Below are 26,002 nucleotides of genomic sequence, written 5' to 3'. Positions count from 1 at the left end.
CAGGCAATGCTGGGGTGGAGGGGGGAGCACCCGAGCAGCTGTGGGGAGCCGCTGGTGCAAAGGGCACACCCGCGTGCCGAGGGGGCCACCTCCACTGCAGGGACCCTGGGGACAGGCTCAGGTGTTCCTTGACCTGCGTCCTGAGCCTTGCCTGCCCTGCTCACCCAGCGTGATGGGTTTGCTGTCCTCCTGGTCCGAGCCGATGCCCGTCCGGGGGCTGCTGCTCTGCTCTGCATCTGCAGGAGGAAAAAAACCACTGGGGTGAGGCGCCCTGCCCCGCTACAAGCCAGGGATACCCGTGGGCCCACTGCCCTGGCAGCTGCTCTGCTGGGTGGGGGAAACTGAGGCACAGTCCGGCCAGTGGCTCCCCACTGCAGGAGGGCCACGACTGAGCTGCCACATCCCCAGCCACTGAGTGGCCCTCTCTGAGGGTGACAGGAATGGGGACACCCCCACGCTGCCAGGCGGGAGGGAATGGCGCTTGACCCACCCCGAGGCAGGGTGACGGCCACCTGGACATGCTCCTGCCTCCTCTCCTCCCTCCAGCTGCCACCCAGGACTACCCCTGCCCCACGACAGCATCACGACAGCCAGGCATGGCCCTTGCTGCCCCACCTCCTCCAAGCCCCCCGGAGGGCAGCAGGGCCACGGGTCAGCACCTGCACTGGCCCCCGAAGCCCTCACTGTCCCAGCTCCATCTCAGCTAAAAATAACCCGGCTCAGACGCTGAGCTCAGCGGCACCGGCACCCCCCGGCATGGCACAGCCGCCGCATCCTCTGCCTCCCCGCACCCCACTGGGGTCTGAGCCACGCTCAGGAGCATCCTTCCTCCGCGGCACAGCCTTGGCCACGTGCCCCTCATCCGGCTGCTCCCAAAGCCCTTCCAAAACTTTCGCCATGTATTTCCCCATCTCCTCGTCCTTCGTCCTGCTCCTCCATCATCCTCCCACCCCTTGGCCTTCAGCGTTTCTCTTTTCGCAGCTCTGGCTGATGCTGGGAAAGGGCTGCGACAATCCAAACAACACCGTCAAAACAGAGCGGCCGCTGCTGCCAGCCCGCCTGCTGTGGCTCGGGGTTCTTTCCCTTTCTTTCCTTTTTTTCTCCCCCTTTTTTCCGCCCCCCACCCCACGCTCCCCCCCAGTCCCTTGCGCATGCACGGCTCCTGGGGTGGTTATTTTTGGCCAGCCAGGCCGAGCCATGTGGGCAGCAGGGCCGCGCCGCCCCCCACCCCGACACCCCCGTGTGCCGCCCACGCCACCCCCAGGGCCACTTGACGTCGACGCCGAACGCAGCCATTTTGTCTCCCTTCCCAGTTGCTGGCGTTCCTCCCCAGCCTTTCCCCGCGCCGGCCTGGCAGCCCTTTCATGCCGGCGGCCCCGTGGCATCCCGCCCCAATGCCGCATCCCGCCACCAGCCAGCCCCGTGCCCACGCGCCTGCCCAGGCGCTTGCCTGCACACTTGGCTTCCTCCAGGCAGCCATTTTAGGGAGCAGAAATTCCCCCGGTGATGGGCACTGGGGTTTATTCCCTCCCTTCTCTCCGTTTCTCTTTTTTTTTTCCCCTTTTTTTCCCCCATTTTGAAAGCTGCCACACGCCCAAGAGTGTGGGAGTGGATGGTGGGCGTTAGCGGGGCACAAGTTTGCTGCGGAAGGGGGAGAGTGGCAGCAGGGACCCCCCACACACCCGCGGGCACCACGCGGCCGGACATGGCCCCTCCTCGCCTCTTAAAACAACAAATCTCGCAGCGGCTCTGGAAGTGGTTAGCAGTGGAGCCCGGCCAAGGCATGGGGCGGTGTCTTGTGGTTACAGTCCCGAAGCCAGCCCGGCTCCCCATGCACCCCCCCGCCGTCGCCTCAGGGCTCCCTGGCCGCCTGCTCGCCCCCAGGGATGGCACCCGCCTGTCCGCTCCTGGGGGTGCTCAGCCACTAGGAAGCCCCCCCAGGCCGCGCCCTCACCCCACGGCCTCCGAGGTGCCCCACACAGCTCTCATCTGCACCCACAGGACCTCCCACGGCTGCTCGCCCTGAGATACCCTGCATGGACCCTGCTCACCCCACAATGCCCCACATGGACATTTGCTCAGCCCCAGATGCTCCACATGGACCTTTCCTCACCCACAGATGCTCCTCGCGGACCTCTGCTCCCCCAGGATGCCTGGCACAGCCCTTCTCTCCCCCCAAAGCTGCCCCAGCCTGGCCCCTGCTCCCCCAGGGCACGCAGCAGGGGCATTCGCTCGCCTTGGGTATCCCCCTGCACCCCCCGGTTCTCCCAGTGCTCCCACACTCCCCCACCAGCATCATCCTGACCCAGCTCCACCAATGCCACCCCACCCAACTCTGCTCCTGTGGGGCAGCCCGGGGACCTCCCCCCAACCCAAAAGCACCCCAGTTCCAGCCCCAGCACCCCAAGAAGCACTGGGGATGTTCCCAAGCCCTGAGGTTTGCCAGCAGGACTGGACCCTCCCAGCACCCTCATGTCCCCGCTGACGGAGGCACGTGGGTGTGAGGTCGGGGGCTCGGTACCCCCCCAGCTGCTGGCGATCCTCGTGGCTGGGACGGGTGAGCTCGCCAGCAAATTTCTGGCTGCCTCCTCCGGCGCGGCGCAGCCGGGCCAAACTCTGCTCTCACCGCCATGTGACGGCTGCCTGTGGCCGGCCGGCGCACACTAAAATGGCGAAGGGATCACTGGGCTCCCGCTGCAGCCCCGCTCCCCCCACGGGGTGTTTTGGGGGGGACCAAATCCCTCACCCAACAAGGGGCTCGGCTGCACCAGGAATGTGAAAGAAGCCTAGGGGGTTCACTGATGGGGGGCACCCTGCACCCTCTGCACACCCCGTGGCTGGGGGGGGGATGGAGGTGAGGGGCCCTGCTGCCACATTGTGGGGAGCCCGGGGGGGTGGGGGTGGTGGTGTTCGATGCTGGGATCCCCTCCCAGCATGGACGGGGAGAGTGGCTAGTCCCAAACAGGTCGATCCCATCGCTTTTAAAAATAGCAAAGTGTGTGCTTGGGTGGGGGGGGGGCGAGGGCTGCCTGGCCTCCCAGCCGTGCTGGCAGGCTGGACTGATGCCACCCATTGAATTATGGATCCCCGGCACCCCGGCCCTGCCGGCTGGCAGGGTGCCGCCAGCCCCATGGCGACTCCTTGCCTGTGGCCTCGGTGCGTGGGAACGACCCCAGGCAGAAGGGCTGGCCTTGAGGGGGGGGTCCCTGAAGGCTGGGTGCCCCCCGGGGCTGGCGCAGCTGCGGGAGAGCCCTGGCTCTGTGCCCGGGCACTGACGGTAACAGGGCACGGTGTTACCGGCAGCGGTGTGGGGCGCAGGCGCAGAGGCTGGAGGATGCTGGGGGCTGATGGAGCCGCTGGCGCCAGCGTGCATGGCCCAGGCCCCCCAGCAAGGGCAGCAGTTTTCTTCCTCCTCCCCCAGCGATGTAGTGACAGGGCAAGAGATAGACCAGACCTCAGCACTGCTGCCTGCAGGTTCCTGCTCCTGTGCCTCAGTTTCCCCTGGGGCCAGCTCGGGACTAAGTCCCCTGGGGAACTGCTCCCCTGCTTCTCCCTCAGTGGCAGTGCAGCCCCACTACCTACCCAGCAGCAACACACAGCTGCCCCAGTGCCTCCAGCCAGCCCTCCCCCATGGCGTGCATCACTAGGGCCCAGAGTGAACAGCCTGGTCAGGATGTGGGACACCTGGAGACCTGCAGGAGCCTGAGTGATATGGGGCAGTAGCCTCACTGCAAGGGCTAGGGTTGGGCGAGGCTGCGGGGCCTGAGGGGGGGCTCCCTGCCAGACCCTCGGCACCCCCTACCCCACAGCGGCCCCACTGGTGTGAACAGCTCTGCCTGTCCTGCTGCCCATCCCGCTGCCGGTCGGGCTGGGGTGGCCCTTACATAAAACCCGGAACAGACCCGCTTGTGTAACCTCCTTTATATAATACCCCCAGAAACGCCGTGTGTGTGCCGGGTAAATCCCAGCTCAGCCGTGCTGCCCGGCGTGCCGGGGCACCAGACCCCTCGGCCATGCTCTTTATAACGCCCGCGCCCCCTCCAGCCCCCCCCGCCCTGCCCACAGGGCTGCGGCGCTATCAGGGGGTGAGACGAGTTTGCTGGGTCTCAACCCGCTCTCCGCCAGCCCGCAAACACCGCGGGGGCAGCAGCTTTTCCTCACCCAGTCGAGCAAAACCCCGGGGAGGTCCTGGCCGGAGGCATCCCCCGAGGTGGCGGGGGGGGGACGGACGCGCCCCGCTGCCACGTTCACCGGCTGCAGCCAGCTGGCCCAGGCGGGAGGCTGGGGAGGCGCGAGCACGTTGGCCGGCGCCTGCGAGCGAGCGTCGGCGCGCTGGGAGAGAGCGGGTTTGTCCTCGGCCGACCCCGGCCAGCGCGAGGAGATGGCAGCCACCGGGGGGAACCCCCCCAGGCGGGCAGCATGGCCGCCCCCTCGCTCGGCCCTGCCAGGCCTGGGCCACATCCAGGGCTGCTGGCGCCCGTGGAGGCGAGCGGGGACAGATGGCAGCGGACAAAGGGACGGGTGAGAGTGGGATGGACAAAGGGATGGCTGAGCCCCCTGCCCCCCTGGGACACCCCCCCCTCCCAGCACGGTGCTGGCACCCAGCCCCTGTGCGCAGGGCTGGGGGGGACCCAGGGGGTGCAGCTGTTGGGAGAGGATGGGAGAGAGAGAGAAAGGAAGGGAGAAAGGGAGGGAGAAAGAAAGAAAGAAAAAAGGAAGACATGAAAGTGGAGGGAAAGAACTAAAAATAAAAATATAAAAAAGAAAAAGAAAAAGAAAAAGAAAAAGAAAAAGAAAAAGAAAAAGAAAAAGAAAAAGAAAAAGAAAAAGAAAAAGAAAAAGAAAAAGAAGAAAAAAGAAAAAAGAAGAAAAAAAGAAAAAGAAAAAGAAAAAGAAAAAGAAAAAGAAAAAGAAAAAGAAAAAGAAAAAGAAAAAGAAAAAGAAAAAGAAAAAGAAAAAGAAAAAAGGAAAAAGAAAGTAAAACAGAAGAAATGAAAGTGGAGGGAAATAAAAATAAAAAAGGAAAAGAGAGGAAAAGGGAAAAAGAAAAAATAAAAAAGAAAATAAAAATAAAATTAAAAAAGAAAAAAGAGAAAGAGAAAAAGAAAAAGAGAAAAAAGAAAGGAAAGGAAAAAGAGAAAGAAAAAACAAAAGGAAAATAAAAATAAAGAAAGGAGGAAAAGCTGACAGGGAGGAGGGAGGGAAGGGAAAGCAGAAGGAAAGCTGGAGGAAAGGCAGGAGGGCAGGACAGGAGGAAGGCGAAGGGAGAGGGGGGGCAGGGTGGGAGGACACCTCGGCTCTGCAGGGGCAGCTCAGGGGTCCAAGGCCTGGCCCCCGTCTGCCCTGGGCAGACCCAGTGCCCCTGCCTGCCCTGCCAGCATCTCGCTGCCCCACCAACCCCAGCCCCATGGCATGGCACAGCCCCACGGCACAGAACAGCCCCTCTGCAGAGTCCCGCGGGTGACCCCCATGGCCCCCCTGACCCCAGGCATGGCTCCTAGTAAGGTCTGAGGCCACACAGGGCTGGGGGGGGCAGGTCCAAGCCCTCCTTGGGACTGGCTGTGACCCCAGCATGGGGGTGGGCATGGCAGGGGACCCCAGCCCCCAGCTGGTGGTGCCAGCCCAGCTCGGGGGCACAGTGGCATGCTGGGGGGCTTAGTGGTGTCTGTTCACCACCACCCCCCCCCCCCGCCATGCCCGCAGCCACCGGCGGGAGGGAGCGCCGCGGGCATCTGCTGCCCCAGCTGTCCCTTGCCAGCGCGGCACGGAGCCGGGCGCCCGGCCAGGATGGCAACTGCAGCCCCGGGGAGGGCACGGTGCTTGCCAGCACGGGGGGATGGCGGGTGGTGAAGGCGGGGGACGGCAGGTGCTCGCGAGACAGAGCTCACTCATCTTTTATTCATCGGGCGCCGAACGGCGCAGGGAACCGCTCTGGCCCCTCGTCCCCAGCCCCGGCACCACAGGACGTGGCGCTCGGTGCCAGGTCCCCGGCAGGCTCTGCTCACCCTGCCCCAGGCCGTGGGGCTGAGCACGGGGCAACTCGCTTCACTGGTGACGTGGGGCTGGGGCTGCCCCCTGCCAGCTGGGCACTGCGGGGAAGCCACCGGCGCTGGCAGGCCTCTGGCTCGGCGCACTGCGGGAGCCGGGGAAGCCCTGACCTCCCCAAGGTCGCCGGCACATCGATCCAGAGAGCTCCAGCGCAGCCAAACTGCCGCCGGGCTGACGGTGGGGCCGGGCGCGGGGACAGCGGGTGCCCCAGGCGGTGACACCCCAGGCGGTGACACCCCAGGGGATGGGGGTGGCCGGGGTCGCTGCACCCCCCCGTGAGCCCCTTCCCACCCTGCCCCTGTGGCACACAGCTGCCAGGGGCAGGAACCCAGCCCCTGTCGATTCTCTAATGTCTCGTACCCTTGTGCCCTTTCCGGGGGGGTCTCTCCCCCCAGATCCGCTGGGCTCTGCCCTTGCTGCTCCCCTCAGCCCCGGCCTCCCTGCTTGTTGGGCCGGGAGTGGATGGGTACCTGGTGCAGGAGGACGGTTTGCCCGTGTTTATCTGTGTGCTGGGGGGTGTGTTTCTCTGACCCGCCTGCCCGCCGGTGTCCAGCTCTGCGAATGGCAGAGCCCAAATATTGTGCACCCCATCAATCTCCTCGCAACCCTGCCGATAAATATTTGCGCGGGGGCTGGCAGAGCGGCGCTGCCTGGGGAAACGCCTGCTCCTCCATCTGGAGGGACCGCGCAGACGTTTGGCACGGCCGGGCTGGCACGGCCGGCCGGCGCGCTTGGGATGAGAGCCCTGGCACGGGCTCCCTGGCAGATTGGTGCCATCTGCCTCCCGCCGCAGCCAGTGGCGAGGCTGGTGAGGGGAGATAAGGGGCTGCCAGGCGGTGGGCGACGCAGATGCTGGCACGGCGTGGAGGTCCCTGCCTCCCCCTGGGCGCTGCGTGCCAGCGGCAGCACGGCCGGCTGCACGTGGCAGTGGGGTGCCAGGGCGGGGGGGGGGAATGCCACCCTGGGGCCTGCCGCCTGCTCGCCCGGGGCACCCATCTGCTCTGACCCTGCACGGCCCTGGAGGGGCACAGCCAGGCTCAGCCACCAGGCGTGGCGAGGGGAAGCTCACTGCAGGGCAGCGCCTTGTGCGTGTGTCCCAGCCCTGCTGAGCACGGTGGCTGTGGGGACCCTGCCAGCTCCAGAGCACCCCAGAGGGTGCGAGGGGCCAGCGCTGATCCCACCCTGACACACCACACACCCCCACCCCCGGCTCCTGAAGCCTGGTCGGGATGGGGTCAGGGATGGGGGTACCAGGGTGGGGATGCAGGGATGGGGAGGGGGGGGCAGGGATGAGGGGTGCCAGGATGGGGGTCCAGGGATGGGGAATGCAGGGATGAAGGCACAAAGGTGAGGGTGCAGGGAGGGGGGGCCCACAGTGGTGGGGAGCACTGAGGTGGGGGTGCAGGAAGGGGGGCACCAGCCTCCCCAGACTGGCTGCTGCTGTCAGGAGCTGCTGGGAGGAATCTCTGTGTAATGCTTCGAAGGTCCTGGCACCATCGACTGGGGAGATTGATTACCATTTTACTGCAATGCTTTTGACTTTCACCAGCGACCTCCGAGCTCCCCCCCCAGCCCCCCCCCCCCCCTCGCCTGCACACCCAGCTCTGGGCTGCAGCGCTATCCCCTCCCCCACTGCGGTGTGCAGAGCCCAGCCCTGCACCCAGCCCTGCTCACATCCAGCACCCAGCCGGCACCCATCCTGCACCCATCCTGCACCCAGCCGGCACCCAGCCGGCACCCAGCCGGCAGTTCTCCCTGTCCACGGGGGTATCCGCGCGCCCGGGGCTGGAGATGCGCTGGTGCGTGCTGGGGAGTGGGTCCGGGCAGCCGGCAGCCCCCTGCACCCCCTGACAGCCCCGCCGGGGCCAGCGGGGCTGGGACGTGGCCTCCCCGCAGCCCAGCATCGCTCGTGCCTCAGTTTCCCCACGTGCACCCAGGGCCACGGAAACCATGTTGGTCTTCCAGGCAGAGGGCTGGGGGGGCAAGAAAGAGCCAAAAGGCAGAGCTGGCCCTTGGCATCAGTCTGGGGTGGAGGCTGGGCACCAGCCCCCCCTAAGGCTGCCCCCAACGCCGCGTAGGGAGAGTGGGGCCGGGGGGGCTCCTTCACCATCTCCCCTCCCCGGCGTTGCCAGAGCAGTGGCTGGGAAATTGTGCTGACACCAGCAAAACGGGCCGAGTGTAGGCGGGGGAGCCAGAGCCCACGTGCTCCAGCCTGATAACGGGGGGCCGCGGGGGCTGCGGGGAGCTGGAGCTGCCCAGCCGGGGGGGCTCCACTCAGGCAAGATTCCCCCCAGCCTCCTCCTGCTCACTCCCCAGCAACAAAGGGCTGGGGATACTGGGGGTGGGGGCTTGGCTGCAGGGTGAGATGTGCGAGGGGGAAAAGCGGGCAGAGGGAGCGGGAGGGAGAGGCAGGAGGGAGCAGGCAGGAGGGAGAGGCAGGAGGGAGAGGCAGGAGGGAGCAGGCAGGAGGGAGCAGGCAGGAGGGAGAGGCAGGAGGGAGCAGGCAGGAGGGAGCAGGCAGCGTGCTGGGCAGGGAGGAGGCCCTGGGGACTCCCGGCACACCCCAGCGGTGCCATCACCCGGCCTGGCCACCCAGCGCACGGTGCCACTGGTGAGGTGGCGGTTTCCCCACCAACACGGCACCTAGGTAACCCCTCTCTAGCCACAGCCCCACAGAAAGTGCCCGCTGTGGGCCGGGGCAATGCTGAGCACCCACCCTACCACGGCACCCAGCGTCCTGCAGCACCCCGGGGGTCCCACCCCCAGCACAGCTGGTGCCACTGGTCCGTCCCAGTCCCCCTTAACCAGGGCACAGAGCGACCTTAACAGGGAAAGTGAGAGGCTGCCAGGCCTTATCAGAGAGTATTTACAGCCACTGTGTTCCCAATTAGACAGTCAGGTGACTGCGGCTGCTGGGGACCCAGACGTTGGGGTCAAGGTCGCCGGTGGGGGCGGGGGGTGGTGGCAGAGGGGCAGTCACCTCCCTGGGGACACCTGCCGGCTGCGGCGTGGCCATGGAACCTGCCAGCACAGGGACCCATCACAGCTGCCGTGGGGGTCCTGGTCTCTGCTGTTGTCACAGGGCTCCCAGTCCAGCACAGGGGTGCTCCCAGTCCAGCCCAGTACAGGGTACCCCCCAGTCCAGCGTGCCACACAGCCCAGCCTACACCCAAGCCAGCACAGGGTGCCCCCAGCCCAGCATGGGGTACACTCAGCACGGCATGCAGCACCCCAGTTAAGCCCAGTACCCCATCCCAGTTCAGTGCAGCATGGCCATGTCTCAGCCCAGTAAACAACACCCCCGTAACCCTGCCCAGCACCGCTGCCTCATCCTGCACAGGGCACCCACGTCCCCACACCAGCCAGTGCCTAGGACACCCCTGTCCCCAGCACAGTGCCCACTGTTCCCATTCCCAGTGCGGCACTGGGAAATGGGCCCCATTCTGCCTGGGAGCTGGCGAGCCACGCGAATGGGCACGGGGGCACCACGCATGCGCACACAATGGGGGTGCGGCCGGGCAGGCAGGTCCTGGCTGTACATGCGTGTGTGACTGCACACACACACCCCCACCCCCCGGGTGATCGCCCGCAACCCCACCTGCCTGGGGTCCCACCTGGGCCCATGAGGTTGTGCCCTGCTTTTCCCCAAAGACCGGAGGGCCTGGCAGTGCCCCTCCAGCGCCCTGCCCGGGACAGGCAACTCCTTGGGGAGCAAGGGGGGGGTCACATCGCCATGCCTCAGCTTCCCCAGTGTCACCCAGCGTGTCCCACCGCTGGCTGGATGGGGGCAGAGCAGTCTCTGGCTGCCCATGCTCACCGTGATTCACGGTGCTGGCACCTGCTTTGTTGGGATTGCCGGCACCGCGGTGCCCTCTGTGCTGTCACTATCTGTCCCTGGGCCCTGGCCAGTGCTGGGCAAGGAGCCACCAGCCCCACCTCCCCCCGCTGCGGTGTCGATGGGGATGGACTCACGGGGCTGGGGGGCATCACCATGGGCATGGGCAGGGGGTTGCTGCCAGGAAGGGACCGATGTCCTGGTCCCCACACACTGGGCAGCGTGGCCTGGCCATGGCGGGGCCACAAGCCCCTTGACCACCCCTTGGGGCTGCGTGTCACAGACCCCCTGGCTCTGCATCATCCCTGTGAAACCAAGCCTCACCCTCGCCCGCGGGGATCGCACAGCATCTCCCCAGGCTCCTCACCCACCTGGGGGTGCTGGGGGATGTCGGAGTCTGTGGGGGACCCCAGTTGCCAGCATGTCACGAGTCAGGGACAGCAAACCTGCCTGGATAAAATAAGATCTGACCCAAGGTACTACGAGCTTCCTCTCCCGACACACAGGGGAGGTGATGTGAGCCAGCGGCGGGGCCGACGGCTTAGGGCCTAATCCTCTGAGCCTGGAAAACGCCATCTGCCCTGCCCGCTGTGCCTCAGTTTCCCCCTTTTGATCATCAAGGCTTCAGGGGCGGGTCTGACCCTCCCTCTTTGCTGCAGTGAAACCAGCCCAGTTGTCCCACCGGGTCTGTGGGACCCCCGGGCAGGTGAGGGGCGGGGGAGCTGCATCCTCCCAGGAGCTGCTGGGGTTTGCCCCCACTGGCATTATCGCTGCCCCCTCCCCAGCCAGCCTTGGCTGCTCCCGTCCCTGTGAGGGGCTGGGACCGCAGCCCACGACAAACTGGCACTGCTGGACCGCTCCCAGCTCCAGCCCTCAGGAACAGGCTGTCCCTTTCCTGCCCACGCCACCCACCCGCTCCTCGCTGGGCTGCCGGCACAGTCACGTCAGGCAGGCATGGCATGTGGGGCTAACCCCCCCCAGAGCCAGGAGCATCCTCAGGGACCACGCGCCTCCTCTCCTCCCTGGCACACGCCTCCCAGGGCAGCCCGGATCTGTCCCGGCTGGGGGAAAGGGGCTGCATGGGCAGGGTGGGGGCACCCACTTGGGCAGCAGTTTGGAGCGAGGGGAGCACTGGGCTCCTCTTCGCAAGGTCTGCAATGGGAAATGTGTCCCCAGGCGGTGTCCCTAAGCTGGAGCCAGAGATGGGACAGACATTGGGGGTGATGGGAAAGCTGGAACATGCACCCCCCCAGCTCTGGTGGGGACCCACCCTGGCTCTGCCCCACAGGCGGCCGAGCACCCACCTCTCTCGCGGACGAAATAAGCCAGGTAGAGGTCGAGCTCCTTGACGGAGACACTGATGTGGTGGGGCTGGACACAGAGGATGGGGTTGGTGCACTGGCCTGACTTGACCAGGCGCTCGCCGTCGGTGCTCTCCAGCGGGATCCCTTTGAAGAGGATGACCATGACAAGGTCCAGCCGCCACACCTTGTCCGCCTGCCGCAGGCAGTCGATGCGCCGCATCTTGCCCTTCTGGTCAGGGTTGGAGAGGACACAGCACGAGGGCTTCTTGCCCGTGATGGAGAGCACGAAGTCCTCGCGGCACTCAGGCCGGATGTCCTTGCGCAGCTTGGCCAGGAGGCGCGAGGCCCATTTCTGCTTCACCTCTGGCTTCTCGCTCAGCAGCTCATCCTTCACCGCCCTCTCCTCATCCTTTGTCATCCTCTTCTCGTGCTTCTTGAAGTACTTGCGCTTGCGGGCCTGCAGGTTGAACCAGGTGTAGGCAAAGGCCCGGACGTGGGGGAGCAGCGCCTCGATGAAGGGGTGGAACTCATCCTGCGGGAGCGGAGGGACATGAGGTCACTCCCGGCCGAGCCTCCCTTCCAAATCCAACCCGTGACGGCTGGGGAGCCTGTGGCGACCCGCTGGGGACACCCCCTCTGGACTGCATCCCAGCGGAAGAGCTGTGGCAGAGGCACATGCCCGCCAGGGACAGGGAGCCCCTCCCCACACAGCAGGATCCCCCCCTTGTCCCGGCAGACCCCCATAAATCCCACCAGCTGCAATTCTCCCACCTGGGGGTGTCCAGAACATACCAGAGCCGGCGGTGCCGCAGAGGGGCTCAGCGGCTCAGCAGTGCCTGGCCCCTCTCCCCCTCCCACCCATGCACGTTGGGATCTGCTTCCCACAGGCACCCAAATCCCACCTGACACCGCACCCGTTGGAGCCGCTGTGCTGGTGCCAGCCACTGCCAGACCACAGCACCCAAGGGACGGGTCCTCCAAACCCCCAGCATCCCGGGTGCTCCTGCATGGGCTGCGTGTGCCTTGGACCTCTTCAATCCCTCTGGACCAGCAGGAAACTCCCCCAGTTTGCCCCAGTTGTGGCCAGCCCAGCAGCTGGCGCCCAGCCCGGTGCACAAGGCATGCTCTGACTGCCTTTTTCCATTTGGTGAGCACTGCTGGATGAGTCCAGCCCCAAAAGAAAACAAGGAAAATGCATCCCTCTCAATGGCCCCTCCTTCCCGCATCCCTTTTTTTTTTTCCTAGTTCGGAAAATCAGTGCTTCCTGGCTGGGGGGGGGGCACAACCCCACCGTGGGACAGAAGGGTGTTTGGAGTTGTCTTTGAAAAACGTCAGGGAGAGGGCCAAGATCCCCACGCGTGCCCAGGGCGGCAGCAAGCTGACCCCCGTGGGCAGGACTTGGCCCTGAGGGTCCCTCATGATGGGTGATGATGTGGAGGAGGAAAGAGCCCAGCTCGGCGCTCGAGTCTCACCGCAGGCTGCCAGGGCCGGGCAGGGGGTGGCTGGTGGCAGCTGTACCGCCGTGCCACAGCCCCAGGTCACAGGGTCGTGCCCGGGTTTGGGTTACCCACCCAGTGGGGAGGGTGCCAAGGGCAGGCGCTGCACCAGGGAGGGACCCAGCAGGCAGCCGCGGGCAGGAGCCAGGGGACCCCCAGCAGTGGGATGGGGTGAGTGGCTCTGGAGGCAGCGGCTGGTCCCCTCACCCCAGGGCAGTGATGCCGCTCCCCGTTCAAATCAGACACGTCTCGAAGTGACCCTGCTTGGAGGGAACTGTGTCCCCTGAAGCAGGCTCCCAGCAGGGACCAGTCCCATACAGGACCCCACTAACTTCCACTAAGCCCCAAGTCCAGCTCAGACCCCACTAACCCCAAACCAGACCCCTCAAAACCCCAAACCTGCTTCCCTGGCACCAACCTGCGCAGCTCCCTCGGCGCAGCCCTGGGACCAGTGTCCCCGGCACAGACCTCACTGTCACCTGGCACAGACATCCCAGCACAGACCCTACCATCCCCCGAACCTGGCGCAGACCCCCAGAACCACCAGCCATCCCCACTACGGCCCAAAAGTCCCCCCAAGCACAGATCCTGTTATTTGCCAGCACAGACCCATACCCCCCGCACACACCCCCGCCATCCCCCGGAGCCAACAGCCCCCCCTCTGGACCCACCAGAGCTGTGACCCTGCCGGTGTCCCCCCATACTCCACAAGGGACAGGGCACCCACCCTTGCTGGGGAACCCATCCCACCCATGGGGACCCCAATCCTGCTGGGGGATCCATCCTGACCCTGGGGATCCATCCTTGCCTGGGGGACTCATCCTGCCAGGGCAAACTGTCCCCACCCGGGGGACCCGTGCCCGCCAGCAGCTCCCGGGGTGGCTGCAGCCCCGTGCAGCCGCAGGGTCTGGTTCCCTCCCCAGCAGCAGCCGCTAATTCAGCGCAGCTGGGCAAGGGCTGGGCATGTGTCTTAAATCAGGGAAGAAGGTCAAAGAAAAGTAAGACAGGAGCCGAAAAAAGCAGCAGCGAGTTCCAAAAACAATACTTGGCCGGGGCGGTGGGCGGCTGATCTTCCTTGGTGGCCAGTTATTCAGATGAGCCCTACAAATTGCTGCCATCCCCCGGCCCCGCCACCCTCCCCAGGCAGCCGGCAGCAGGGTTTGGCCACAGGGCCGTGAGGGGGACCACGCCATTGTCCCTGTCCCGGGCCTCCTGCTGGGCACTGCCACTCCGGGCATCACTGCTGGCAAGTCAGGCAAGAACCAGGTTATCCCTGCTGGGGGAGGCAGCACCCTTGGGTGCTGCTCACCCTTGCTGCGGGGGCCAGGCGATGCTCGGTGCCCTTCCACAGGGCAGAAAGTGCAAATGTCCCAGTTTCTGTGGGGCTCTGAGCAGGCGCTGGCTTTGTCCCCCCTCATCATGGTGCCGAGGATGTTCAGCTCCCACTCGGAACCCCCAGAAACCCGCTGCGTGCAGAAGCCCCGATGGCCCTTGGTGCCCCTGAAGCCACTGTGGCCCCCCCGGGCCCCCAGGATTACGGCAGGACGAGCGCTGCACCGAAAGCCAATCAGCCCCTCGCCAACTTTCCCTCCTGCCCAGCTTATCCGGCGCCGATGCCGCGCAGAGTTAAGCCGCTTTAGCGGGGCCAGGCGAGGGCAGCCGGGGGGCACCAGGACAGCCAGTGGGATGGCTGCAGCAGGGTGCCAAGGGGACAAGCTAACAGACTTGGGGACCGTCCCTGTGCCCTGCATCCCCACCGGCACCACGTTGGGGTGAGCCCCTCAGCCGGGCACAGCGCCCTGGCCTGACACCGGCTCCGCTTTGGAAAGCAAAGGCAGGGATGTGCTTCCCATCTGTCCCTGTCCCCCATCCCTGCCGGCCCCCCTACCCCAGGCGGCAGCACAGAGCGCCGGCAAAGGGCTGGTTAAGTGTTTCTCCTGCTGTTTTTCCTTCACGGGGCTGGGAAGCAGAGACGTGCTGCAATACCCCAGACGAGGCTGCTCCCGGGGCACTTCCGGATGGGAATCTGGCAGCAGAGCCCGTGCTTGGGCCTCATCCAGCCCGGGCTTGTAAAGCCCCACAACCCGGGGGGGAGCACGCCTGTGTCGGGGTGCTGCTGGCCCCAGCACAGGGCCCCCGTCGCCCCCCCCCTCCACAGACTTTCCGTGCCAGATGCTGCAAGGGGAAACTGAGGCATGGGTCGAGCCTGGCTCTGTCCTGTGTCAGTCCTGCCGTGGAGTGGGGAGGGGAAGGAGCCATCTGCATGGAGCTGTGCCAGGATTAACTCCTCTGGCAGCCGCGGTTTTAGCAGCACCAGGAAGCTGGTGGGGGCACGGCCAAGGCTCCTGCCTGTCCTCACCACGGCTGGTGCTGGGGCTCTGTGCTGCGGCTGCTCGGCGGTGCTGGGTGCCTTCCCCCCTGGGGATGGTGGGGGATGCTCTGTGCCACACAGAGACACAGCACCAGGCACGGGTACCGTGGCTGGGCACCACGGCAAGGGCTGGCCAGGCCTCTGAGCATCCTCCGCTCGAACGCCTTGTCCAAACAGGTCGGGCTCAGCAAAACAGCCTGAATTTTCCAATAAAAAAACACGTCCTCAGGAAATTCCCAAGCAGTTTTCATGGTGGGGTGTGGGCGAGGGGGGTGGAGGAGGAGGAGGAGGAGGACAGGAGGGATCAGTCACCTTGGCAACTGGTGTTGTTCCCCACGAGCCCGGCACCGGCCCCGGGGAAGAGCAGAATGCCATCCCCACCACGGGCAGGGAGCGATGCGGGGCGACCTCGCCGCATCCCGGCCCTGCAGGGACCACACAGGGTTTATTTTATGAAAGGATGCTCAGCCTCCCCACAAGCCAGCCACACACCTCCAAACTGCTGCCGGCTCCCACGGCCGCTGCTCCTGCCAGGTCCCACTCCCCGCGGCCTCGCGAGCCTGGGCAGGGGCTGGCAAGTTTGGCACCAGGCACCATGCCACAGGAAGCCTCGGCGTGGCGGCAGGGGGGATGCAGCTAGAGAGATGGTGGTAATCCTGAAAATCCCGAAATCCCAGTACCCGAAAGGGGCATGGCAGGGACTCACTCCTCGCCCCAGCCTCAGTTTCCCTCTGCCGGAGTCCATGGGTGCCCCTGCACAGACAAAACGCTCTCACACAGCCTCAGCAAAGCCTCCAGTAGCTGCTTCTTAACTGTTTGCCGAAGCGGCTCTCGGTAATAAGTTAACCTGGTAATGAGACCTGTTGCCGAGACAGATGCAAATGATTGGGAAGTGCTCATTAGAGGGGATGGAAGGAGGCACTTAGGCCCTGAAAAGCACCCAGCCCTTCCTGGGGCCAGCCCTGCACCATATTAGAGCCCATTTTACAATAATTGCTCCAGAGGAGGAAATCTATTTGGATTCATCATAAAGTATTTATTAACAAGAGCTTATTCATAATTTTTGCTGCTCGCCGGCATGGCGCAGCCAGGCTTCCCGGCCTGCTAGGCAAGTCCTAACGAGGCTTCCCTGGCCCTGGAGAGCAGTACCGCTATGCTGGGGGGGTGGAAAGGGAAACCGAGGCATGTTGGGCATGGGGCAGCAGGAGGGAGCTCCCAGAACACAGCCGGTGACGACGGGAGCTGTGCACACCCGTCCCCGCGCTGGAGCTGCCCGTGGGGCAGAACAGGCTGTTGTGGTGATGCTCCCTCCAGCTCCCGGCGTCAGCAGCTGAGCTGGGGTGGGGACGACCCAGCCCCACGCTTGCAAAACCCCTCTCGCAGCCTGCACCGGGGCACAGAGCCCCAGTGCCCGGGGCAGCCCAGCTGGCACCGCCAGCCAGGGTGGAGGCGAAGGCAGGACACGGTGCAAACCCCCCGCAGCCTCTCCCCAGACCCCAGGTGGTTTTTTTTTTTCTCCCAGAGCCGCAGCACCGTCCAGCCAACATCCATGCACAGCTCAGGGCTGCGTACAGGCTGGACCGTATCCACAGCATGTTCTGGATGTGGCCATCCTGGTGGGAGGGCCAGGCGGGACGGATGCAAGGTCAGAAAGGGGCTCCCACGCTTCATGCACTGCCTCGCTGCTCAGTCCTGCTCAGGATCAGACTGGGAGGCAGCAGATGGGCTACTAAAGTACGCGGTGCTCACCACACACCCGCCCCAGACTCCTCGCTGAGCTGCCCAGGGCCCCCTGTGCCCAGTGCTGCCCCAAAACACCCCGGTGGGTCGTTTGAGCCATCGCAACCCCACCAGCGCCCTGCACCAGGCCGGTGCCCACCTGCCTGCACCTACGTGCCGGGGCGGGAGGCGATGCCGGCGCTCGCCCTCGCAGGTGGTGCGGCTGCGAGCGGGGGCGCGGGGAGCGCGCCGAGGACGCCGCCGCGGGTCATGGGAGGCCGCGGCAGGCAGCGAACCTGCCAGTTGCTTTGGAAAACAGCAGGAAGAAAAGCAGCTCTCTTTGCAGCCCCGGGCTCAGGTGCCAGCGCTGCCTGGGCCCGTGCCAGCCGGCACAGCCCTCCCTGGGGAGGCAGCACTGCCGGCAGCCGGCAGCCGGGGGTGGCCCAGGTGGGCTGAAGCTGGGGGGGGGAGCTTCTCTGGCAGCACAATATGTGCCCCAACCCTGTGCCCATCACCCCACCTCTGGTCTGCCCATATGCACCTTCACCTCCAGCAACAACTGGTGTTGCTGGCCCCTGGCTTCGCTAAATACACCCCAAACTGGGGAGTGGTGCGCCCGGGGTGTGGGGAAGGGGTAAGGATGCGCTGGGGATGGTACCCAGCAGCGGCACGGCCAGCGGCATCAGTGGGTGTGGGGGAGGGAGACCTGGCAGTGGGAGCGCCCGGGGCAGCTTGCTGACTTCCCGCAGACTCCCTCGGATCCCCTAGGTGCTTCAGCTCCCCAAGTGCCGTCTCTGCCCGTCCCCCTCAGGATGCAGGAGCCGACGGCTCAGCTGCTTCCCTGGGGTGACCCCACCTACCCCCAGGGTGCGGCGCTGCCTTTCCAAAGTTGGGGAAACTGAGGCAAGGCACCCACCAGGCCAGCCTGCAGGAGAGACAGGACGTGATGGTGGCTGCTGGGGTGCAGGAAGAGCCCCACGAGCGGCACCGAGGGAGCACGGAGGGGACCCGGCCCATGGCCAAGGAGACGTCCCCCTGCCCCGGGAAGCATCCCGTGGCCGGCAGCGCCGGGGCCACGTGGCTTCCCAGCTGAAACCCCCCTGGGGCTCCAAGGAAGGGAAATGTCTTGTGGAGCTGGAAAAAAAAAAAGCTTTGCCAACAGGCCCCAACGCTGCCAGCTCCTCCACCCGGCCCTGCGTCAGCGCGGGGCCCCGGGGGCGGCCTGCTCCCCCCAGCCCCACTCCTGGCACACGGTGGGGCCTGCTGTTATGGGGGTGGCAGGGCTGGAGCGGTGCCCAAGACCCAGCGCTTCGCCCACCCCAGACCCCTGGGTCCCAGCTTGGGAGCTGCCAGGATGTGCCGGGGGGATGGCGGCAGCTTGTACCCCCAGAATTCCAGAGGGAAACTGAGGCAGGAGACGCACGGAGGCTGGCAGCACCACGTTCACCCCGGGCACGGCAGGGAGCCCTGGCTCAACAACCTCTACCCCAAGCACCAAGGAAGCAGGAGCAGGCAGGGCCTCCCCAGCCCCCCTAGGCTGAGCCCGGGGCGCTGAGCCCGGCTTTAGCCCCTGACGCAGGCGGTTTTATTTCCCTCCCAACATATTTTTAGCCCTGCCTGCTCCATCCTGGTCTTTCCAAGGGGGATTAATTCACCCTTCCATTATGCACTATTAAAGGTGTGGGGGTGCAGAAAGGGGTCCGCAGCTCCCCCCTGGGGGTGCCGGCTGGGGCTGGGGCTGGGGCTGGCACCGGAGGTGTCTCTGCACCCCATGACGGGGAGCACCCCAATTAGCTTGTGGTGCTCACCCCGCTGCAAATCCAATCCCTGACAGGTTGGAGCAAGTCACTGGTTAAAAATAGCCCCGGCCTTTTACTGAGGAGCTGGCGACCTTGCTGGAGGATTGGCCGCCCCCTGGGCCCTGGCGGTGAAGAGTTCACGGCCCCTCCCCAGCCCTGTCACCTTTGCTGCGCCAGGGACGTGCTAGCAGCTCACCCGCTGCTCCAGCATCTCACAGGCTCCCTGGGGGTTGGGAACACCCTGTCAGCACCTGCCACCTAGGGATGGGGAAACTGAGGCACATGGCTGTGACAGGCTCTCCCAGAGAGACACACGGGTGTCCCCGAAGCTTCAGCACTGCCCCAAGCGGAGCCGGATCCTGCACCCCAAGCGCTGCAGGATGAGACTGTTTTAATGCGGGGGGAGCTTCATCTGCTTTCGGCAGCTCAGCAGAGCCTTCCTGGGGAGATTCAAAAGCTGAGCCTGGCCGGGTCCTATTTCGGGAGGGTTTTGGATGCCTCCCAAGTGGCAGGAGCGGGGGCCGGCCCACACAAAGGGACTCTGTTCGGGACGTTGGGCTCCGGCGGTGCCCGGCGCGGAGGCCAGTGCCTGTGGCCGGTGCCCTTGTCCCCCACGTGATGAGCCAGCGCCCAGGGCTGGGGCAGGGGACGAGTGTCCCTTTCCCATGCTGGGTGCTGTTCCCCACCTGGAGGTAAACTGAGATGTGGGGTGGGACCGCCCTTGCCTCCTGGACCACTGCTGTAACTGCTACGTAACACCGCCATACCGTGGAGACAGCTGTGCCAACCTGCCTCGTGATGTGTAGTCCACCAGCCACCCGCCCTGGGCTACTTGCCCAGGCTGGCCCCAAGCCATCCCCCAGGGGAGTGCAAGGTCTCTAAGCAGGCCCAGGCACTCCAGGAGCCAATACGCCGGCCGCCAGCTCCACAGTGGAACAGAAGGAAACCCCCCCTCACACTGGATCCGGCCAGCTCAACGCCACAACGGGGTGCACCAGGGTGCCAAGGGGGTACCAGCATCGCTGGCCCTAGGACTGGGGGGCCTCCCGCATTGTCTCAGCCCTCCTTGCTACCCGCCCCAAGCCCTGGGGGGCTTCAGAAAGCCCCAAGGTTTGGAGGCCACGGCGCCATTACCAGTCTGCGTGTTCTCACACGCTCCTGGCTGCAAGTAGAGCCGCGAACACCCACTTGCGCACCCATGGGTGCCGGGCACAGACACCCCGGGGGTGGGGACGGGCTGAGAGGGCAGGGTCCTCCCCGCTGTGATGCTGGGCAAGCTCCGGCCAGCCAGCTCCTGTCCCCGTCCCACACGGGACGCAGCAAGGTTACGGCTTGGCCCCAGTGCTGCTGCCGGCGACTCTCCGCTCCAACCGATTCACCACCACGAGGCGAGGAGGCTGGTGAGCACGTCCCGGTTCCCTGCGGCGGTACCTCAGGATGCGATGCAGTCATCGCTAATGCATCTGGACTCATTTACGGGGATGAGAAAATGTTTCCAGGTTTCCCACAAAGTCCCATTAAGATCCCGGTCCCACTCTATTTTTAGTGCCCTCATCAACAACGCCTTCTCCAGCCACCCTGGCACCCCGGGGCTCTCTCTGCAGGGCTGCTGGGGGCACCCTGGGCATGCACCCACCTTTTGTGGGAGCTGAGCTGCACCGAGACCAGGCAGCTGGGGGGGGGGTGAACCCTGGCCCTGTGCTCCCCACCCATGGGTGCACCCTGGGGGTGCGGATGCCCCAGCCCAGCTTTCGCTTGAGAGCGGCTGAGGGAGGAAACCTGGTGGGAAACAACAGGGAAAGCCGCCCCCAGTCACTGTGTTGGCCGTGGAGCCTCAGGCTGCAGAAACCCACTCACCGCCATGGACGGCGAGAGGACGGCAGGTGTCAGGCAGTGCTCGGCAGGGCCGGGCACGCCGGCGGCAGCATGTCCCTGCAGGTGCCAACCCCCTCCCAGCAACCTCCAGAGCCCCAGTGGGTGCTCCCGGGGCTCCTGGTGGAGCTGGCAAGGGTGTGCACAGATCCTGCCCTCGGCCCTGTGCCCTCCCGGGCTATCTATAGCCATGACCTCAGCAGGAGCCAGGGCAGGCGCCCGGCCGCGCATCCTCCCTTCTTGGCAGGGCTGCCGCCACAGCCCCCACCCAGTAAAGAGCTGCCGCCAAGCCGAGGCTTTTATCCCATACGTTTGCTAATCCGATGGGATTCGGTGTCAGGGGCTGCCCACAGGCGGCTCGCAAAGGCCATTTCCAGGGGGGCTCAGCCAAGCGATGGAGGATGCCAGCCCGCAAGGGCAGACGGCGGTGCTGGGTGTTACCGTGTTAGGTGACAGGGTCTGACCCCGGAGGCTGGACAAGAGGGGATGTGGGTGACCTGGCTCCGAGGAGGTTGAGCGGGGGACGTCCCCATGTGGGCTGGGGTGACCTGAGGACACCCCACAGCTGCGCCCCGCAGGCACCGGGGTCGCAGCCTCCTGCAGAGCCGGGGAGGAGGGCGGGGGGGGGGGGATGGGGAGGGACCTGCTCACTCTCCGCCGCCTGCCCTGGGGGAAGTGGGGAAGGGGTGGCCCAGAGGAGGGGAATTTCCCCGGCTTTTTTCTCCAACAAACTCCTCGGCTTGTGCAATTAGAGAAATTTGTTTAACAAACTCCCGGGGGAGCGGAGCGGGAAGGTGGGGTGGCGCACAGCCAGGGGTGCTGCTCACACAGGCCCGCTCCGTCCCCACCCGCACCTTTGATCAGCAGCGCGCTTCGCCGAAGGAGAGGAGCGGTTCCCCGCAGCCAGGCAGAGCCGCAGGAAGCCCCCCGGCCGCTGAGGACGTGCCACCCGCGGCAGCCCCCTGCCCCAACCACGCGTCCCCTGCACTGGCGCTTCTCAGCCCCCTCCGCCCGCTCACCCCCGTCCCGCCGCCCTTGCCGGGGCAGCACGACCCCCGCACCCCACCGCAGTGTCACGTGCAGCCCCCGACCCCCGGGCCGCGTGTGTGCACACACACGCGTGTGCCCCGGCGCGCCCATGTGCGCGGCATCAGTGGCGAGCAGGCGCAGGCTCCGGGCACGCGCTCGCGCTCACTCTTTCTCATGCAATGCCATTTCCATCAAAAACCCTTTACTCTGCACTTTTTGCCAGCGCCGCTTCATTGGTATTCACGCCGCGGCGCTCGCCTGTCCTGGCGCACAGGTTACTAAAGGAGATTTTGTGGCGCAGCGTGGCGGGGGTCACATTACAGCCCGCGCCGTCTCGCTTTCCTGAATCGCCGGGCAGGAGCCAGGGGACGGCGGGAGGGGGGTGCAGGATCTGGCACATCACAGCTCCCGCCAAGCAACTGTGGGATGAAGGAGCCTTTGCCACCCGTTGCACCGGGGCGAGGCGGGCAGGCAGCGGGGAGCTTTGCGGCAAACAGTGTGATGGGTGGCTCCCCCGGGAGAGCCAGCAGGTCACCGGCGCTCTCCGTCCTCCCTGGCAGCCCACGGGGCCTGCCGCAAGGTGGGAGCAGCGGCAGAGGGGGTCTGAGCAGAGAGCGGGGGCATGTGCTTGGCACTGCTTGCTGCTGGTGCCCCGATGAGCCCTGGGTGGCATCCACCGTGTCCTCAGCGGGACTGTGTCCCCAGGATAGTGTCCTGGGGTGAGGAGGGAGTGGTGGCGCCTCTTGTTTCGGGGCTGGTTCAGGGAAAAGGGAAACGTCTGGGTGGAAAATCAACATTTCTCTCTCTGTTTTTTTTTTTTTTCTTTGAAAGCAAAAATATTTCTTGGTTTTTCGTGATCAGAAACATGTTGGGGGTTTTTTTTGGACAACAGCCGGTCAAATACCGTTTCCCCACGAAGGGAATGCAGGGGCCCTTTGCAAGGAGAGCAAAAGCCTTTTTTCTAAAAAACAAGATAAAAAACTCCATCTTTTTGAAAAATCCACCTGACCACGGATTTGAACAAACTCCCAGGGAAGAGGGGTCAGCAGGAGGGCTGGATCCTGGCACTCCCGTACCAGGTAGTGCTGCCTAAGGGTGCCGTGGCCCCTCCTGGAACAGCGGCGCTGGCTGGGAGGGTGATGCCCACGGCGGGCAGCTTGAAGCCTGGACTTGGGGATTTTGCCCAAAATGCTGATTAGAGCTGGCTGCTGGCCGGGGAAGGGAGGATTAATGTGCTTTTAAAGCAGCAGCGAGTTAACCGAGAAATCAATCCTTGGCAGGGGCTGGCCCACGGGTCCCCCGGCGCGTGAGCGCTGCCGCACCTGGGCCGCGGGATCCTTTCCCAGCTCCTCTCCAGGACTTGGGAAGCGCCGGGCCTTGGCGGCCAGCACAAGGCGTTGGGTCCCAGCCAAGCTGGCACAGCACGGCGCGGCCGCGGGGGATGCCTGCCCAAGGCCGACGTGACGGATGGCGAACCCAGCCGCCCGCCCGGGTGTGAGCCAGGCCCTGGGATGCCCGTGGGGCCCCTCTGCATCCCCACCCTGCAGCTGGCACATCCTGGGGGTCTGTGTCCCCTCCCCAAGGGTGACACTCTCTCAGGGTGCCCAGCTGACCTGGGAGGGAGGCTGAGCTCAGGCTCTTGCCTGTGCTGATTTGGTGCCTCCAAAGGTGCTTTGGTACCCAAAACCCATGAGGGTTTGGCACTGGGCAGCTCCGGGCAACCCCTCCTGGGCTCAGCCCCACTGGCAGCCCCCAACCACCCTGTGGGGACGTCACTGGTGATGCCATGTGACGCAGGGCCCACAGGGCTGAGCACCCATCGATGCCCCGGCCGCTCCCTATCGCCTTCGCCGCCCGCCCCAACCTGCGCGGTGAGCCCCAAGGTACCACAGAAGAAATCCCCACCCTGAGGCCCTGCCTGTACCCCCCAATTCAGGTGCAGGGACCGGGGGGGAACAGGGACCCCCTGGCCCCCTTCCACGGGAGCTCAGCCCCCTCGGTGGTGCTCAGCGCCGGCACCGCCATCCTTGTGCAGGAAGAGCCACAGCACGGCCGGGGGCGGCAGGCAGCGAGCCAGACTCGCAGGGAGATATTTTACCTCGCCTCCAGCCCTCCTTCTTCCCCTCCAGCAAGGGACCCCAGGGACACTCCCCATCACTGCCACCATCCCCATCGCTGCCATCCAGGGCTCGGCTGGTCCCTAGCACAGGTAGAGCCATGCCGGGAGTGCCGGGGGTGGACAATGGGCACCCCTCAGGCTGCGGGAAAGTGTCCAGGGGCCAGGCACGGGGAAGGCTGGCACAGGCAGCACTAGGCAAGGAAAGCTGGCAAGCAAGCAGGGGAAGCCATCCCTGTCCTCGGGGCCATCCTCGGCCAGCCACAGAGAGCCCTGCCTTGCAGGGACCTGCCTTCATGACCCCCAAAGGCAGGGGACACCGTTTCCTCCCTTCCCTCTGGGTGCCAAACCCAGCTCCAGGCCCTCCCCACCATGTGCAGACCTGGACCAGGATGAATTTCTTGCCGCCACCGTGGCAGTTTTCCCCCGGCACTCTCAAGCTCTCTGTGCTGGGGCTGCCCAGAGCTCCCAGGGGGAGCCGCCATTCTCACTCTTTGCTGTGTCAAGGGGCAGCTGGCATGGCTAGTCCTCGGCACGGTCAGCCTTCAGCACAGCTAGCCCTCAGCATGGCTAGCCCTTGGTACAGCCAGCCCCCGGCTCAGCTAGCCCTCGGCACTGCCCACTGAGCCTTGCCATGCCAACACTGCCACATCCACACCCACCGCACTGGCCACGCTGCAGCCACCCCTGCAAGAGGGGAAAAACCACCGGGTCAAAGCAGGCTCAGGCTATGGCTCCCAGCACCTACCCCCAGCCCACCTGAGCTCAGGGGGATAAAAAAGCACCGAAGGGAGTTTTTCCCCGCTCACTTGAAGATAGCTGGGCAGCGAGCCGGGCCCCGCCAGCTGGGCTTTGTTCAGCGAGCTGCAAAAGCGCGCGCATGCTTGCAGTGCTGGGCACGCGGCGGGTTCACTGCCTGCCCCGGTATGGAGGGAAACGCAGGCAGGGAGGGAACTGCAGGCAGGGAGGGAAGAGCAGGCAGGGGCAGAGCTGCCCGTGAAGGTGAATTATTGGCGGATACCTCAGCGCGCTGGAGGAGAGCGGCTGATTTATTGCGCGAGGCCCCAGCCAAGTTCAAGGTGATGCAGTGGAGAGTGGCGCAGCGCGAGCGCTGGCCGCCCAGCCGCTCAGCTCTCACCCGACGGCATGTCTCGTGCAGCAGGCCTTACCCTGCCCACCACCCCGCGTGCCCATCCCAGCCCCCCGATTGGCTTCATAAACCGCACTTAAAACAGGATCTATTTTTCCCAGATTTAAGATCAGATTGGGCAGAAGCAGCGGGGTCCTCGGCAGTGCTGCCGGCACAAGTGGCAGGGCAGGGCTCACGGGGGCAGGCGCGCACGGCACGGCAGGCGCCTTGCGGGGAAAGCGAGGATCTCCCGAAGGTTACATTTAAAGAACGGCCTCATTGTTTTTCCCAAACAATACTCAGCAGATGGGAGAATTGAAAGTGTGTTGCAACCTTCCCTCTCTCCCCCCGCCGTGCCCGGCTTTGCTGCTCCCATCCTTTGGCAGCCGATCTGAGCTCCCAGCTGGAAACCAGTTCGCCGGAGCTACTGGTGGAGGGGGTGAGCACCGGCACTCCCCTCTCTCTCTCACCAAAAAGCTGCAGTGCTTTTTGGGAAAGAGATTTGCCAAAGGATGCCCCAGTGAGATGGGCCCAGCAGGCAGGTCCCCACTACAGCCGCGTGCCGGACCCAGCGGTAGAGGCCGGGTGATGTGCACAACTGACCGGCAGTAGCCAGGGAGAGGCGAGATCCCCCTCAGCACCTGGGAGATGCGGCTGCGACTGGGCCACGTGGCCGCAATGCCTCCTGCAGCCTGGCTCCGTCCCTTGGGCACCATGGTGGTCCCATTTCCCCAGGTGCTGACAGCGTTCGCTGGTACAGAGGTTTGTGCCAGCCTGGTCGGGCTGCCCCCGGGATTGGGTGCTGCCCCTGGGATCGGGAGCTGCCCCAGGATCGGGTGCTGCACCCGCAAGTTACAGCACACGCAAGGGTTCAGGCCTGGCTGCCAGCTCTTGGTCCAGCGATGCAGGCGCATCACCTCTGCACCGACACCAGTCTCCAAGGACGCGTTTGAGCAAAGCGGTGGGAGCGGGGCCGTGGGGCCTGGCAGAGAGGAGAGGGTCTCCAGCCGGACCCCAGCAGGGTGTCTGGCTTTTACCACTCCAGCTGCCTTTGAGGCCAGCTCCCATCTCGCCTCACTCCCAGCCTACGGGTACCAGGGTTGGGGGCTCAGCGAGCACCAGGGCGACTGCCAGGTGCCAGAGACAAGCCACGAGGTTGCAAAAGCACCACCGGTCATAAAATTTGCTCATCTTCCCCCACCAGGAGCATCACAAATCCAGCCCCCAACCCTACTGCAGATCCAGGAGCCGGGGATAACTGTTACAGCTTTGGAGACACCACCA

General features: G+C 65.2%; 1 protein-coding gene across 3 annotated transcripts in view; it reads right to left on the bottom strand.

Annotated features, from left to right (window-relative positions):
* The window catches only part of NFIC (nuclear factor I C), a 60,136-nt gene that overhangs the window by 8,827 nt on the left and 25,307 nt on the right, over positions 1–26,002 (bottom strand). For all 3 annotated transcript variants that reach the window (XM_074928288.1, XM_074928290.1, XM_074928289.1), the window contains exons 2-3: positions 11,188–11,719; positions 165–236 (exon numbers count right to left, since the gene is read on the bottom strand). In XM_074928288.1, coding sequence (XP_074784389.1) covers positions 165–236; positions 11,188–11,719 — 604 coding nt within the window. The remainder of the gene's footprint in view (positions 1–164; positions 237–11,187; positions 11,720–26,002) is intronic.

The sequence above is a fragment of the Athene noctua genome, chromosome 27 (genome assembly GCF_965140245.1).
Source record: "Athene noctua chromosome 27, bAthNoc1.hap1.1, whole genome shotgun sequence".
NCBI classification, from domain to species: Eukaryota; Metazoa; Chordata; class Aves; order Strigiformes; family Strigidae; genus Athene; species Athene noctua.
Note: the sequence above shows the minus strand (reverse complement) of the source record. Positions and strands in the feature narration are given on the sequence as shown.